The sequence below is a fragment of the Erythrolamprus reginae genome, chromosome 2, assembly GCF_031021105.1.
Source record: "Erythrolamprus reginae isolate rEryReg1 chromosome 2, rEryReg1.hap1, whole genome shotgun sequence".
Taxonomy (NCBI): Eukaryota; Metazoa; Chordata; class Lepidosauria; order Squamata; family Dipsadidae; genus Erythrolamprus; species Erythrolamprus reginae.
The window spans coordinates 94,680,827-94,694,788 of NC_091951.1; the positions used below are offsets into that span (position 1 = coordinate 94,680,827).

Below are 13,962 nucleotides of genomic sequence, written 5' to 3' on the forward strand. Positions count from 1 at the left end.
AAACCTATACTTTCACCATGGTCTATAATTCATATAATTCATTCATTTTTAAATTGGGGGGGGGGATCAAATAATAGTGTATGGAGCAACAATTCCCTAAAGGTTTTATAGAAGAGTCTTGTCAAAGATAGCATAATGCAGATTTCATTTTCAGGATATGATACAATAAAGATATTTTAAGATATAGATTTTATAACATAAAAAGAATTATAATGGGTGCGTTACCTATAGCATGCTTTTACCTAGGCATCAATAGATTCCATTGGAAGGTTCAGACATATAATATTGAGTTAAGAGTATGGGATATGATTGGAATGGGACAACTCATCACACCCAATTTGCCATGGCCAACTCACCATGATCACCCTGCCCATTGGGTTAAGTCAACAATTTTATTTAATTGTTTAAAATAATGTTAAAATAATTTTAATTTTTGTCATTCCCATTTCATTTTGTTCCTCCTTTTGTATCCTTTAATTGTTCTATTCCATCATTTCTTCGATATTGTGTTATTTTTTTCCTGCAGCAAATTGTCCCACAGCAAGTTGGCCGTGACAAGTTGACTGTGGTGAGTTGGCCAAGGTGAATTGGCTGTGGTGAGTTGTCCTAGACAACTATCCCCCCTCCCCATGATTTAACATTTTCTAGCAGTTGAAAATAATACACATGCTAGGTTCTGCTTAAAAGTAAATCCAGGGTTACTTCTTCCCTGGCCAGGTTGATGATCAATTATCTGAAAACATATTTATTTAATGATGCCTTACCATCAATTCTCCAATGCACTTGCAAGGAGAGTCCAATGTGGGTAATTTTCTAGTCTGATTGGAAGGGACTGAGTTTTTAAGAGAATTACCCACTTTGGATATTTGAGGGTACTGCATTATCTTGGTGTCTTTCTGGACTCGTGGCTCCTGCTAGCAGATTAGGTGACAGCCATAGCTAGGACAGCCTTTGTAAAATTGAGTTGTGCACCAGTTGCACTCATTCCTGGACCAAGAGTCTCTGCTCACAGTCAGTCATGACTTCATAGAAACATAGAAACATAGAAGTCTGACGGCAGAAAAAGACCTCATGGTCCATCTAGTCTGCCCTTATACTATTTTCTGTATTTTATCTTAGGATGGATATATGTTTATCCCAGGCATGTTTAAATTCAGTTACTGTGGATTTATCTACCACATCTGCTGGAAGTTTGTTCCAAGGATCTACTACTCTTTCAGTAAAATAATATTTTCTCATGTTGCTTTTGATCTTTCCCCCAACTAACTTCAGATTGTGTTTGCATTATCGCAATGTGTTCTACGTAGGGTTGCCCTTGAAAAACATTCAGAAGTTTCAACTGGTGCAAATTATGACTGCAGAGGTGGTCGATAGATATTTGACATATGTAACACCACTACTGCATGAATTGCATTGGTTACATGCAGGGGCGGGCAGCAGGCAGGACGGGGTGGAACATAGTTCCACCAGTGGAAATTTATTTATTTATTTATTTATTTATTTATTTATTTATTTATCCTCTTCCTCCTCCTCCTCGGAAAGCTGCAGGGAGACCAGCACCGGCAGGAGTTGCAGGGGGCCCATTTCCTCCACCATCTTTTCTCAACAGCTGATTGGCACCCATTCACCTAGCTACCCAGCCTGAGGCATGAAGTGACCCAGGAAGAAGAGCGCGGGAAACGCGAAGCAAATTGTCGCCCCAGAGAGCGACACTGGTGAGGTTGTAAATCGAGGATTTAACAGTTCACTTGAACGACGATGATTGTTCAAGCCACTCCCACCTGGTCACATGGCCAGCAAGCCACTCCTATCTAGTCACATGGCCGGCAAGCCACACCCACAAAATAAGCCACACCCACAGTGTGGCAGTAAAAACTGGCTGCCCATTACTGGTTACATGTGTTTCTGGATGCAAGTCAAGATGCTAGTTGTCACATTTAAAACCTTTCATGGCTTTGGAGTCAGATTACCTGAGGATTATCTTCATTAAGTGCTTTCTGCATGTCCAGTTTGGGTTTAGACAGGCTATGGGTTCCATCAGCTAAGGAATGTCAGCTGGTCATTGGGGTCTAGGAGATATGTCTTCTCTGGTATAGCCCCTGCCTTCTGCAACATTCTCCCTTCAGAGTTGTGAATGACTCTGTTAGCTGCTCTTAAGGCATTCAAGGCCTGGCTTTCTATCTGGGTCGTTATTTCATTTTGTACTATGTTACAACTGCTTTTAATTTTTATGATTGTTTGCCACCCAGAGTCACTTGTTTGAAATGGGTGGCTATAGAGATTGATTGAATGAATGAATTTTACCTAGATGTTGGCCCATGCAAAGCATAGGTAATATGTATTCAATTGATAAGTGACCGCAACAAGATGAAGAAAACTAATCGGCAGGTGTTGATGGGTTTTCTCTCTACTGTACATTCACTTGTGGGGGCTTTTTTCCTCCTCAAATATTAGCTGGCCAGATGGGCAATTATACTTTCAGCCGCGCTGTGTCACCTCTTGACAAATAGGGCTGAGTGGCAGTGTGCACTCTGAATGATTGGATTTTCTTTGGCAAAAAATTAATGACTGCAACATTCCAGTTAATTGTTGACAATTGCTGCATATTCATTATTAGCTTTCCTCATTTGTGGATTAGAGGGATGGATTAGAGAGAAAAGTAATACTAGGTCTTTTTGCAGAGTGCTTGCTAAGTGAGGGAACTTGGTTGCTAGCAAAAAAAGTTATCTTCCCTGTTCTGAAAGAAGCAAATGTTGCAGCCTATAGCTGAATTCCTCTGGGACAGCACTTGAAATCCCCCTGCCCTCCTATTGTGGAATAAGCCAATTGCCTTTATTCTCTATTGGAAAATTCCCCTCATTGGATTTTCCAATGGAGAAACTTTTCCATTGTCTCTCCCTCTTTCTCTCCTTCACTCCAATAACTTTTATTTTTCAAGAAAAGAAAAGAATGGATAGTATTTTTGCATTTTTTTCATCCAAGAAGAGAAATAATATGTCATTGAAGACTACCTCTGCTGTTATAGGACTAGCTGTCTCCCAAATGGGACATTTTGTTCAAAGAGAGGGCTTCGATGAGGAAGAAGGACTTTAATGGAAGGACAAATCACCTTTCAATAGTTTCCACTGCTTTCCCTTTTCTTGCATGTGAGCATTTCTCTGTAGTATGTTGCGTACTACATTGATCTCTCTCTTCCATCATATGCGTAAAACTCAATCTTCCCTCTTGGCATAGGATCAGATCTGGTTTGTTTAACTTTCATCAGGATCTGTCTTTTCTTCCTACCACTTTAAAATTTTCAAGGAAGGAGCTTAACTCTATAAGAGTTAAGAATGCAGCTGCAAGAGCAATCATGGGCTTTCCCAAATATGCCCATGTTACACCAACACTCCGCAGTCTGCATTGGTTGCCAATCAGTTTCCGGTCACAATTCAAAGTGTTGGTTATGACCTATAAAGCCATTCATGGCACCGGACCAGATTAGCTCAGGGACCGCCTTCTGCGGCACGAATCCCAGCGACCAGTTAGGTCCCACAGAGTGGGTCTTCTCCGGGTCCCGTCAATTAAACAATGCCGCTTGGTGAGACCCAGGGGAAGAGCCTTCTCTGTGGCAGCCCCGGCCCTCTGGAACCAACTCCCCCCAGAGATTAGAATTGCCCCCACCCTCCTTGCCTTTCGTAAGCTACTTAAAACCGACCTCTGCCGCTAGGCATGGGGGAATTAAGATTCCTTTTCCCCCTAGGCCTTTACAATTGTATGCATGGTATGTTTGTATGTATGTTTGGTTTTTCATATTAAGGGGTTTTAATTCGCTTTTAGTATTGGATTATTATTGTACACTGTTTATAATTGCTGTTAGCCGCCCCGAGTTTTTGGAGAGGGGCGACATATAAATCCAATGAATGAATGAATGAATGAATGAATGAAAGATGGATGGATGGATGGATGGATGAATGAATGAATGAATGAATGAATGAATGAATGAATGAATAAATAAGGCGGTTAAGACAGATTCAGATTGGCAATAGCAGTCCAACTATATTCTACAGGAGGTTTACTAGTTGGGTGTTTGAAAACTAAATCAGAGTCCAAGGCAAAGTATTCCTCAAAGTTCCAATTTATTAGCAGAGCCCTGTTGGCACATCTGGGAGAAACTCGAATCTGAAGTCCCCGGGGTTTCTCCACCCAGTAGAAAGTTAAAGCCCTTGTCCCTACACCCCCAAGTCCATCACATTGACCAATCTTCATCTGACAACTTGGCAGAAACTCCCATCTCTTTGCAGGAGTGCCAAGACAAAGGATGACCTTGGCAGTCTAGAAGGAATTTGTTATGGCTACATGCAGATATGCCTCGTGCAATTACCCCTCCCAAATTCCAATAGCAAAGAATACATTTTCAAATAGCATAAAGTGTGGCCGGCCCAAAACCTCAAGTAAAATGGCTTCAGCCTGACAAACAAATTCTTTCTAGAAAGTCAAGGTCATCCGTTGTTGTCGCACTCTTCCACCTGCACTGAAGAAGATGGGTGGATCTGCCAGAGTGGCAGTCGGGCATTGGCCAACGTGATGGCCTTGGGGGAGTGGGGACAAGGGTTTTCAACTGTGTGGTGAACCCCGAAGAACTTCAGATTTGGGATTCACCCAGATGTGCCAACCTGGCTCTGTTAATAAATTGAGGAACTTTGAGGAAGAATTTGGCTCTTGATTTGATTTTAGATGCTATTTGGAACCCTGACAATCATGACAAGAGAGCCATTATGCAAGATGATTGCTTGAACTGAACTGGGGACAACTCAGGTAGATTAAACTGATTTAAGGGCTGAGCTAATGTGAACAAGCTTAATTCAGTCAGATCAGTTTTGTGAGGTTGGTTTGGTTTAACACAGCTTTCTCTGCAATAAATAATTTAGAAATAGCTTTCTTTTCCCTGAAGCATAGTACCCATACAAGAAAACATAATAAAGCTTGCTGCTTTCTGATGAAATTGTTTTTTTTTTTAATCTGCTTTTATCTTCCCCGGGCACCAGAGAAAAGTTGATTCCTCACACTGAGAGTTCAGATGACCATTGCGATGGCTTCCAGTTAAAATATATGGAGCAAGTAAAGGGGCCTTTCAGACAACCAGCCTTTCTGCCACTAACCCCTTTTGGCTTCAATTTACAACCTGCTCAGTATTGCTCCAGGCTGTTCTAACCATTTTAGATCTTTTGGGAAATTGGAATGCTAACAGGATAGAACGTTTTTCCCCGCCTTTCAGAAAATTGCCAGAAAGCCAACACAAGCTCTTTATGAGCAACAGCTGAGCACAAAGAAATGGGAGCCAATTGAGTTTTCAGATGCCAGACAGTAACTGATTGCTGCATTCTTCCTTTCCCATCCCAGATTTATTTTATTCAGGGAATAAAATGAATTAAAGGGGTCCCTTTTACTTACGCCTTTGCTTGCCATAGTGACATGCTATCGTCTTCTTCAAAGCCACTGATGCTGGCCTACAGGGATTACTAAATTTGTAGGGTGGTGATTGAATGAATATGAATGTCTGGTTTTAAAGACCTTTGGGGTTTTAGCACTAGTTTTATGTTTGGGTTTCTCTTGTGATATTGTATTTTATTCTTATTTTTGTAAGCCGCCCTGAGTCTATGGAGAAGAAATCCAAACAAATAAATAAAAATGAAATAAATTTGGACTGCCTTGCCTAATGCAGCTAGCTCAGTGTTAGAGCGGGCAAACAGGTGGGCAAACAGTAACTTTCCTCTAGTAAGAGCCCAGATTGTTAAGCACAAAAAAGAAACAGAGCCCATTAGAATGTAATGCTCATTTCCAGAGTTTTTTAAAAAGAGAAACATAGGGGAAGATTAAAATTTGAAATTAGCAAGGCTTCGCTATAGCGTCATCTGATGAGTCATTGTGATTTCTTATTAGATCTCCAAACATGTACGGAAGCATTTGAAGCAATGGAGAAATCAACTACCTTCCTTTGGATATGTTTGCTCTTGCTTTTTCTTTTCTGGTGACAGATCATGTCTCCCAGTATTTAAAGTACAGAACCTTAGTGTGATGCCTGCATTAAATTACATTAAACCCTTGTGGTCATAGTTCCCTCTAAGCTGAGCAGTGAGCAATCGCTCACTTAAAAATCATCATCAACTCAGAGTTTTCCAAACCTGCCCAGAAGCCGAGAGGGAAAGACTGAGAGGGAAGGAGAGAGAGAGGAAGAGAGGAAGAGAGAGAAACAGATAGAAAAAAGAGAGGAAGGAAAAGAGAAAGAAAAAGAATGGGAGTAAGGAAGAGAGAAAGAAAATCAAAATCTAGTTTGAAACTAGCTCAACTATTTAAGTGGCATTTTGATATTGATAGAGTTGCCTTATTATGAGCTCACTGTTATAGACACACAGTACAGTATTTTATTTTGAAATTCTCTGAGGCAAAACAGGGTGGGGTTTTTGTTTGTTTATTTGTTTGTTTGTTTATTATTTGTTTGTTTGTTTGTTTGTTTGTTTATTTAATATTTCTGTGCCGCCCAGTCCCAAAGGGACTGCCGCTCAGACACTATACTTTTCCGCCCACCCCAAAAAAAAATTAGAAGGAACACTGCTTGTGGTACCCAGTTCCCATCTATGATATAGTCACGGTAGAAGCCAATATATGTTGTTTCTGTCCATTAAAAGGATAAAGAAATCACACAAACAGTAACTCTGTGACTGAGTTTGCAATAAGCAATAATATCAAAGCACTATAATTGGATGATCAGTGGAATGGAATGTAGCTGGAAGGAACCTTTTATTATTTATTTATTATTTATTTATTATTGTGATTTATAAGCCTTTGGAGGTCTGCAGTTTATAAATCTTGGGGGTCTTCTAGTCCAGGCCCCTGCTCAAACAGGAGAACCTATGCCATTTCAGATAAGTGACTGTCTAGTCTAGGGGTAGGCAAAATTGGCTCTTCTATGACTTGTGGACTTCAACTCCCAGAATTCCTGAGCCAATCATGCTAGCTCAGGAATTCTGGGAGTTGAAGTCCAAATGTCATACAACAGCCAACTTTGCTTACCCCTAGTCTAGTCTCACCACTAGATAGGAACAAAGAGATAAAAACAACTTTCCTTGCTACTATCTGTTACCAGAAGGACAATAGTTAAAATGTTACCTGGAAGTCCTGAACTAGCTTTAGTGGTAAGCCATTGAAGTTCATTTCTAACCTATTCCTGGCCAGTTTGTGGCTCAGTTAAACTCTAACCGATCTATAGAACTGTGTGATGAGCAAAGCTAGAACTGAAGGAAAACAAACCTAAAATTTGTTCCACAAGAGGATGCCATACTCCTCTGCAGTGCTAACTTTAGCTTGTTTCTAACAGGCTCAGCAAAGTGTAGCTAAAAGAAACATAAAACACACATGTAATAGGCGAAGACAGTCCATGGGCATTGCATAGATGGTTCAGGTTGTGCTTTGTGTGATAACTGAGGTGTGGGTAGTTACTGTTCTCCCTCTGGCAAACCTTCCAAGTAACAAACACTGGAGCTACGCTTCAAATGCTCAAAAACTTCACAGAGTGCAGTTCTGAACTTTAGCTGCTATTTATTATTTTATACAGGGGTTTATATATTTGAGTTTATATATTCAAAGTTCCAGGTAACATCTGAACTAAATCAGAGTCCGAGTCAAAGTACTGTTCAGAGTTCCAATTTATTTCCGGAACCATCCTGGCACCATACTGGGAAACCTGAATCTGAGTTTTCCACTCAGCTGAAAGTTCACATCTCTTGTCCCCGCCCACAAACCTGTCATGTTGCCCACTCAGATTGTGTCAGCAAGGCCAGTCCTTCCTCGGCTTCCGGTGGGTGGGCATAGGATGGTCTTGAAGCACTCGAAAGATTATGCTTTGTGGCTGCATCTGTTCCCTCATGAAAATCACCCCTCCCCCAAGTTCCCATAAACATCTGGTCTTCTGTAGCAGTGTTTCCCAACCTTGGCAACTTGAAGATATTTGGACTTCAATTCCCAGAATTCCCCAGCCAGCGAATGCTGGCTGGGGAATTCTGGGAGTTGAAGTCCAAATATCTTCAAGTTGCCAAGGTTGGAAAACACTGTTCTATAGATAGTGTGGCAAGCCGTTAATTTATCACCAACCTCTGCACCGGCTTGACAGACCCTTCAAGTGGGCCTGAACTTCCCAGAAAGCAGCAAGTTGCATTCTGGTCCTAGATGACAAGGCAGAGAAATTGCAGTGGAGTCATCGCCTTCCCTTTGCACAACATACCGCAACGCATGAGAAGAAGTCAGAGTGTTTCTTTTCTGCACATGAGGCATAAAGCTCAGCACCACCCCCAAAGAAAATATAATCACTTCCAATTAGATAACATTAGTAATTGGGATTAGCAATCAAAGGCTGTCCATTTACAAGCAATTCCCAGTAATGCTGAATAATTGATAGTAATTAAGCACTAATTAATTCATGCTGGGACTGATCCTGTTTGAGCCAGCTCGTGCCATCAAATCTCCCTCTAGCTTCTTTGAGGAAAGGATCAGACTTTATGTAGACATAAGAGGAAACATTAGGTTTATTTACAGTTTAAAGACACAATGAATTTTTAGCAGAGCTAAGTGGCATTCTCCGCGCCACAATTTTCTTTTTGCACGCTCTTAGTCATCTATCAAAATGTGAACTAAGCGTAGCTCCCAAACAGTAGATAATATGCAGGTAGCTTTGGGAGGGTGGAGCCCTTTGTTTCCCTGAAATTATTTCCCTTTCTTGTGTCCAAGACATAGGTAGACACAGATGCCACCCTGAAATGTTTGACCTATACTGTTCCCTTCATAAGTTTTTGTACTGTCAAAGTAGATTTAATTTTCTCAATTGTTAAAGGATGATTATCCTTTGACACCCTCTGGCTGAACTGGTAATGATTGACAAAACAGTGAAATGAAACTATCAGGCAAATTGGGGTCAGCTTTTATGATTCCATGTATCTGTTTGAAGAATTATAGCTCTTCTTATGATGATATATTTCTGATATATACTTCATACAGTAATATCTTAGGAGAGAAAAATATTGTTCTTACATGCTGGGGGATTACTAGTTGGGTACGTCTGGCCTATGGGATTTCTGAAAATATTTAACTGACATTTCAAAGTCTGCAATCGAGGAAACCAACTTCTGTGGTGGGGGTGATAATAATAATAATAATAATAATAATAATAATAATAATAATAATAATAATAATTTATTGGATTTGTATGCCGCCCCTCTCCGTAGACTCGGGGCGGCTAACAACAATAATAAAAACAACATGTACAATCCAATAATAAAAAACAACTAAAACCCCTATTATAAAACCAAACATACACACAAACATACCATGCATAACTTGTAATGGCCTAGGGGGAAGGGCTATCTCAACTCCCCTATGCCTGGCGGTATAAATGAGTCTTGAGTAGTTTACGAAAGACAGGGAGGGTGGGGGCAGTTCTAATCTCTGGGGGGAGTTGCTTCCAGAGGGCTGGGGCCGCCACAGAGAAGGCTCTTCCCCTGGGGCCGCCAAACGACATTGTTTAGTCGACGGGACCCGGAGAAGGCCAACTCTGTGGGACCTCTCCACAAATAGGCATCATATTGACTCTATGATGATAGAGGCTGTAATACATTATATCAAAAACTGGGGAAGGAGTTCTGGGAAAGAAAGTAGCTTATGGGGTATATTACATATTATGAGATGGTGGGTGGGTGGGTGTAGAGAGAGAGGGAGAGCTATGGATGGATAGATGGAGACAGACAGACAGATAATAGTTTCTAGGTGTCTGGCTTCTGCAGAAGCAACAGATTTTTTAAAATACTTTTTGCCCATTTTTGCACTCTAGTGGGGAATAACTCAGATTGGCAGGCAAGCACTCTGCTTATCGGTTCATGAGCAACTTTCCAGAGGGTGTCTCCTGTCACATAAAAATGAGGAAGCTGTAAAAAGAGGAATGGGCTGAATCAACCAGGGTGTGTGAAAGAGCTACAAAATCCATTCTTGGGTTGTCAGTTTCTTGCAAACATCAAAAGGAAAAATGTGTCCCCTAGAGCCAATGTTCCTGATTGTCACCCCCACTCTGCTGCATTCACACGCACTGCCTGCTTATTGCCCAGAGGAGGGGTTTAAACTGGGGAAGACGATACAGAACTGAACAGAAAGAAAACTACTGGAAGGCAGTCAGGCTGCAAAGTCTATCCGTGTGTGTGCACGCACATGCAAATTGGAGCAGCCCTTTCAATGAGGCTCAGCGGAGTAATGTTCTTTAGAGGGAAGTCAGGCTACATCATTAATAGACTGCAGATATTCACCCTAATTGATCATTATGTTTATGGATTTTGTTTAGCAGGGGACCTATTAATTTTCCCAATCCCAACCACGCTTTTTACTTTCTTATTTCAAGCAATCTTACAATAAAAGAACTGGTATTCCTAGGAATTGGTGAGAATAAGATGCTCTGCAGGAACGAATGGACAGCTTTTGCCCTTAATTATGTAAATAGTTAATTTCCCCATAGGTCTGTCCTACCTGTGCAGCTTGTTCATAAATGATCTGGTACCACAGTTGAGGAGCAAAAGGATCCAGTTTGCAAAAGTTATATTATCCCGAACTATCAAAAGGATCGGGAATAGTCTCAAAAAAAAAATTGCAGAAGAGAAACAGGGCAATATTTTTGAGACTATTCCCGATCCTTTTGATAGTTCAGAGAACAAAGGAAGATTAAAAGAGAGAAAGAACTTTTCTTCATCATCATAATAGAGACCTTGAAGAAAACAATGCTAATTTGCAATGGTTCCAGAGATACAAAATTTACCAAGTTGCATAAACCGCGGATTGTTGCACTTCACGTTTAAGAACTGTCATACACGAAGATAGAATTTTTTATGAATCTCTAGATATTCACATACACAGATGTATGCATACTCACATTCAGGAATTCAAAAATGCAACAATTGGATTCATTGGCACCTTTATGACTTGTGGACTTCAACTCCCAGCATGCTGGCTCTGAATGCTGAATTATGGGAGTTGAAGTCCACAAGTCATAAAGGTGCCAATGAATCCTATTGTTGCATTTTTGCATTCCTGAATGTGAGTATGCATACATGTGTGTGTGTGTGAATATCTAGAGATTCATAAAAAATTCTATCTTCGTGTATGACAGTTCTTAAACGTGAAGTGCAACAATCCACAGTTTATGCAACTTGGTAAATTTTGTATCTCTGGAACCATTGCAAGTTAGCATTGTTTTCTTCAAGGTCTCTATTATGATGATGAAGAAAAGTTCTTTCTCTCTTTTAATCTTCCTTTGTTCTCTTTGAAAGTCGATTCCCTCGGCTGCTCTTACATCATAAAAAAGAAGATGATCATGTCTCCCTTTATCATAATGAGGAAGATACTGGCATGGCATAGTTCCTTGTTTGAATAATTTGCTCAGATATGATATATGCTGATGGAGAGTAAAGGAATAAAACCAATGCCAGCACCTGAACCAAAACCTTTAACCTACCAAGGTCTCTAAACTCAAGCAGCCTCTTTATTAGCTTAGCTTGCCCAGACGTTTAGACATAATTCATGAATTAACGAATGAATTAAGTGAAAGAAAAACTGTTATATTGTAAGGCTGTGAAGCTAAGAGAGAAAGGAGGAGGATGTAATAAATTGCTATGGCGCAATGGAAATAAAAGAGTAGGTTGAAAATAAATAAATGTAAATAAAAGAATAGATTTATTTCACTTTTTAGTCTTTGGTTATAAATGAAATGTAGATCAGAAAGTTTCATTTAGTGTTATAGGATGTTGTGGGTAACAGCTACTGCAATATCGAAAAGGGGCAGAATGATACAAATGGTATTGCAATACAAAACCTGCCCCTATCCAGGAGTATTAAAGGGGAAATGCTTATGGTGCACCACTGCGATACAGTTTTTTATTTCTCTGACAAAATATTTCATATTTTGCTTGAAATTAGGATTCCATGTGTTACTATTAGTTGCACACTATGCATCTTTGAATTGTAATAATGGAAGAACCAGACGTAACTGCGGGATAGAGAAATAATGCAACATTCTGAAATAATATCATCCAGAAGGAATGAGATTGTTTTAGATGACACAATTGGATGGGGAGGGGGCACAAGACAAGATAGCAGAGGAAATGACTGATTCTAAAGATCTCAAAATGAATTTAAAAGGTGATTGGTAGGCTTCTGGTTAGATAATGATGTAGAAGGAGCTCAACTCTGGAGAGATTTTCCTTTTTACTCCCAAAACTATAAAGTAAAACATGAATCCAAGGTGATATAAAATTAGCCTGTATTCTTTTTTAAAAACTGTTTTATATGTTTTTGATCACACAAAAAGAGCTAGAGCCGCCCCGAGTCTTCGGAGAGGGGCGACATACAAATCTAAATAATAAATAAATAAATAAAATAAAATAGAAGCGTGCCTGCAAGACATACCGATGGTAGTAAATCAAAGTAGCAAATGGATGCAAGCTTGTTTTTTCATTTGTTCTTTTAAGCTGCTTCTGATTTCCCAACTAAAATATTGTCTAGTCACGTTTCAGACTTATAGTTCTGGCCATAAATATAGATGTGGCTTGTATGAACTGACATCTAATTATTATGGCAATATCCGTGCTATTCTTTGTCCATCTTTTTAGCAGAACCAGCTCAGCCCAAGATGCCGTGGAATCTTGAAAAGAACATTAAAATACCTTTATTGTCTTAATAATTAAACGGTTGAGTTCTCTCACCCTAAAACTTCCCCCTTAAAAGCTCTACCATCTAAACAGTAAGATAGGCCCTGTGGTGATACTTCAGCCTTTTTCTAAAATCACAGTCTATTGAATGCAAGTTCTCACTTTAGCTCTCTCTTTGCTTAATGCAGGTACATTCAAGGGGCCTCATCTCCCAAAGACATGGTGATCATTGTGGATGTGTGAGTATTTATCCGTACAATTTTCCATGAGTCACGTTCTCAGATTATATCTTAATGTTTGGGCGCCAGCGAAATGCTAAATGTGGGACACGGTGGCTCAGTGGCTAAAACGCTGAGCTTGTCGATCAGAAAGGTCAGCAGTTCGGCAGTTTGAATCCCTAACGGTGCATGACAGAGTGAGCTCCCGTTCCTTGCCCCTGGCAGTTTGAAAGCATGTAAAAATAAAGTAGAAAAATAGGGACCACCTTGGCGGGAAGGTAACAGCGTTCCTTCCCACCATTTAGTCATACCAGTCACATGACCATGGAATCGTCATCAGACAGTGCTGGCTCTTAGAAATGGAGATGAGCACCACCCCCAAGAGTCAGGAATGACTAGCACATATGTACAAGGGGAACCTTTACCTTTATCTAAAATGCTAAAATTCTTGAAATGAATTTGGAGGCCCAGCGCGCAGGAGGGACTGTCTCCACAGCATAAGATCATCATGGAAAGGAATTGCAACATACCTGGTGCTTTGGATATGAGAGCAATCTGACTGCAAAAGGTTCTCCTCACATTAGTTACCAGGATGGATTTGGCTAAGTTGGCTGACCAACAGGGTGACTCTTTTCTCCCTCATAGTCAGCAAACACCTCTCCCAAACCTCTGAAAAGATAGCAGTGAACAAACAGCAGTGAGCCATTCTTTCACCAAGGCTGGAACAACCTGTAAAATTTGCTATTTTCCTTACCAATTTGTGCCCTATTTGTAGTGCCCAGGTTTGTTCAAAGAGCATTGGGAGGAATCTGGGCCTGACCAAGATTTTGCCTCTTCCATCTTATACTAAACAAAAACAAGGCGGGGTTATTTAAATGTCTTCTTTTTTCTTGCTTCAGTCTTTGGACTGCATAATCCCTTGTCTAAGTCCCTCCTTAATGGCTCTTTCAAGGTCAGCTCTAAATTCCTTTTGGGAATTTAGTGAGCAGTGGGCTGCAGTCCTATGCAGCTGAGTTGGGATACATCGC

General features: G+C 40.3%; 1 protein-coding gene across 1 annotated transcript in view; it reads left to right on the forward strand.

The window, feature by feature from the left end:
* CACNA2D2 (calcium voltage-gated channel auxiliary subunit alpha2delta 2) overlaps window positions 1-13,962 on the forward strand; it is a 731,412-nt gene that overhangs the window by 595,282 nt on the left and 122,168 nt on the right. Inside the window, exon 8 of the mRNA XM_070735804.1 lies at window positions 12,905-12,955. Within this exon, the coding sequence (XP_070591905.1) occupies window positions 12,905-12,955 (51 nt within the window). The remainder of the gene's footprint in view (window positions 1-12,904; window positions 12,956-13,962) is intronic.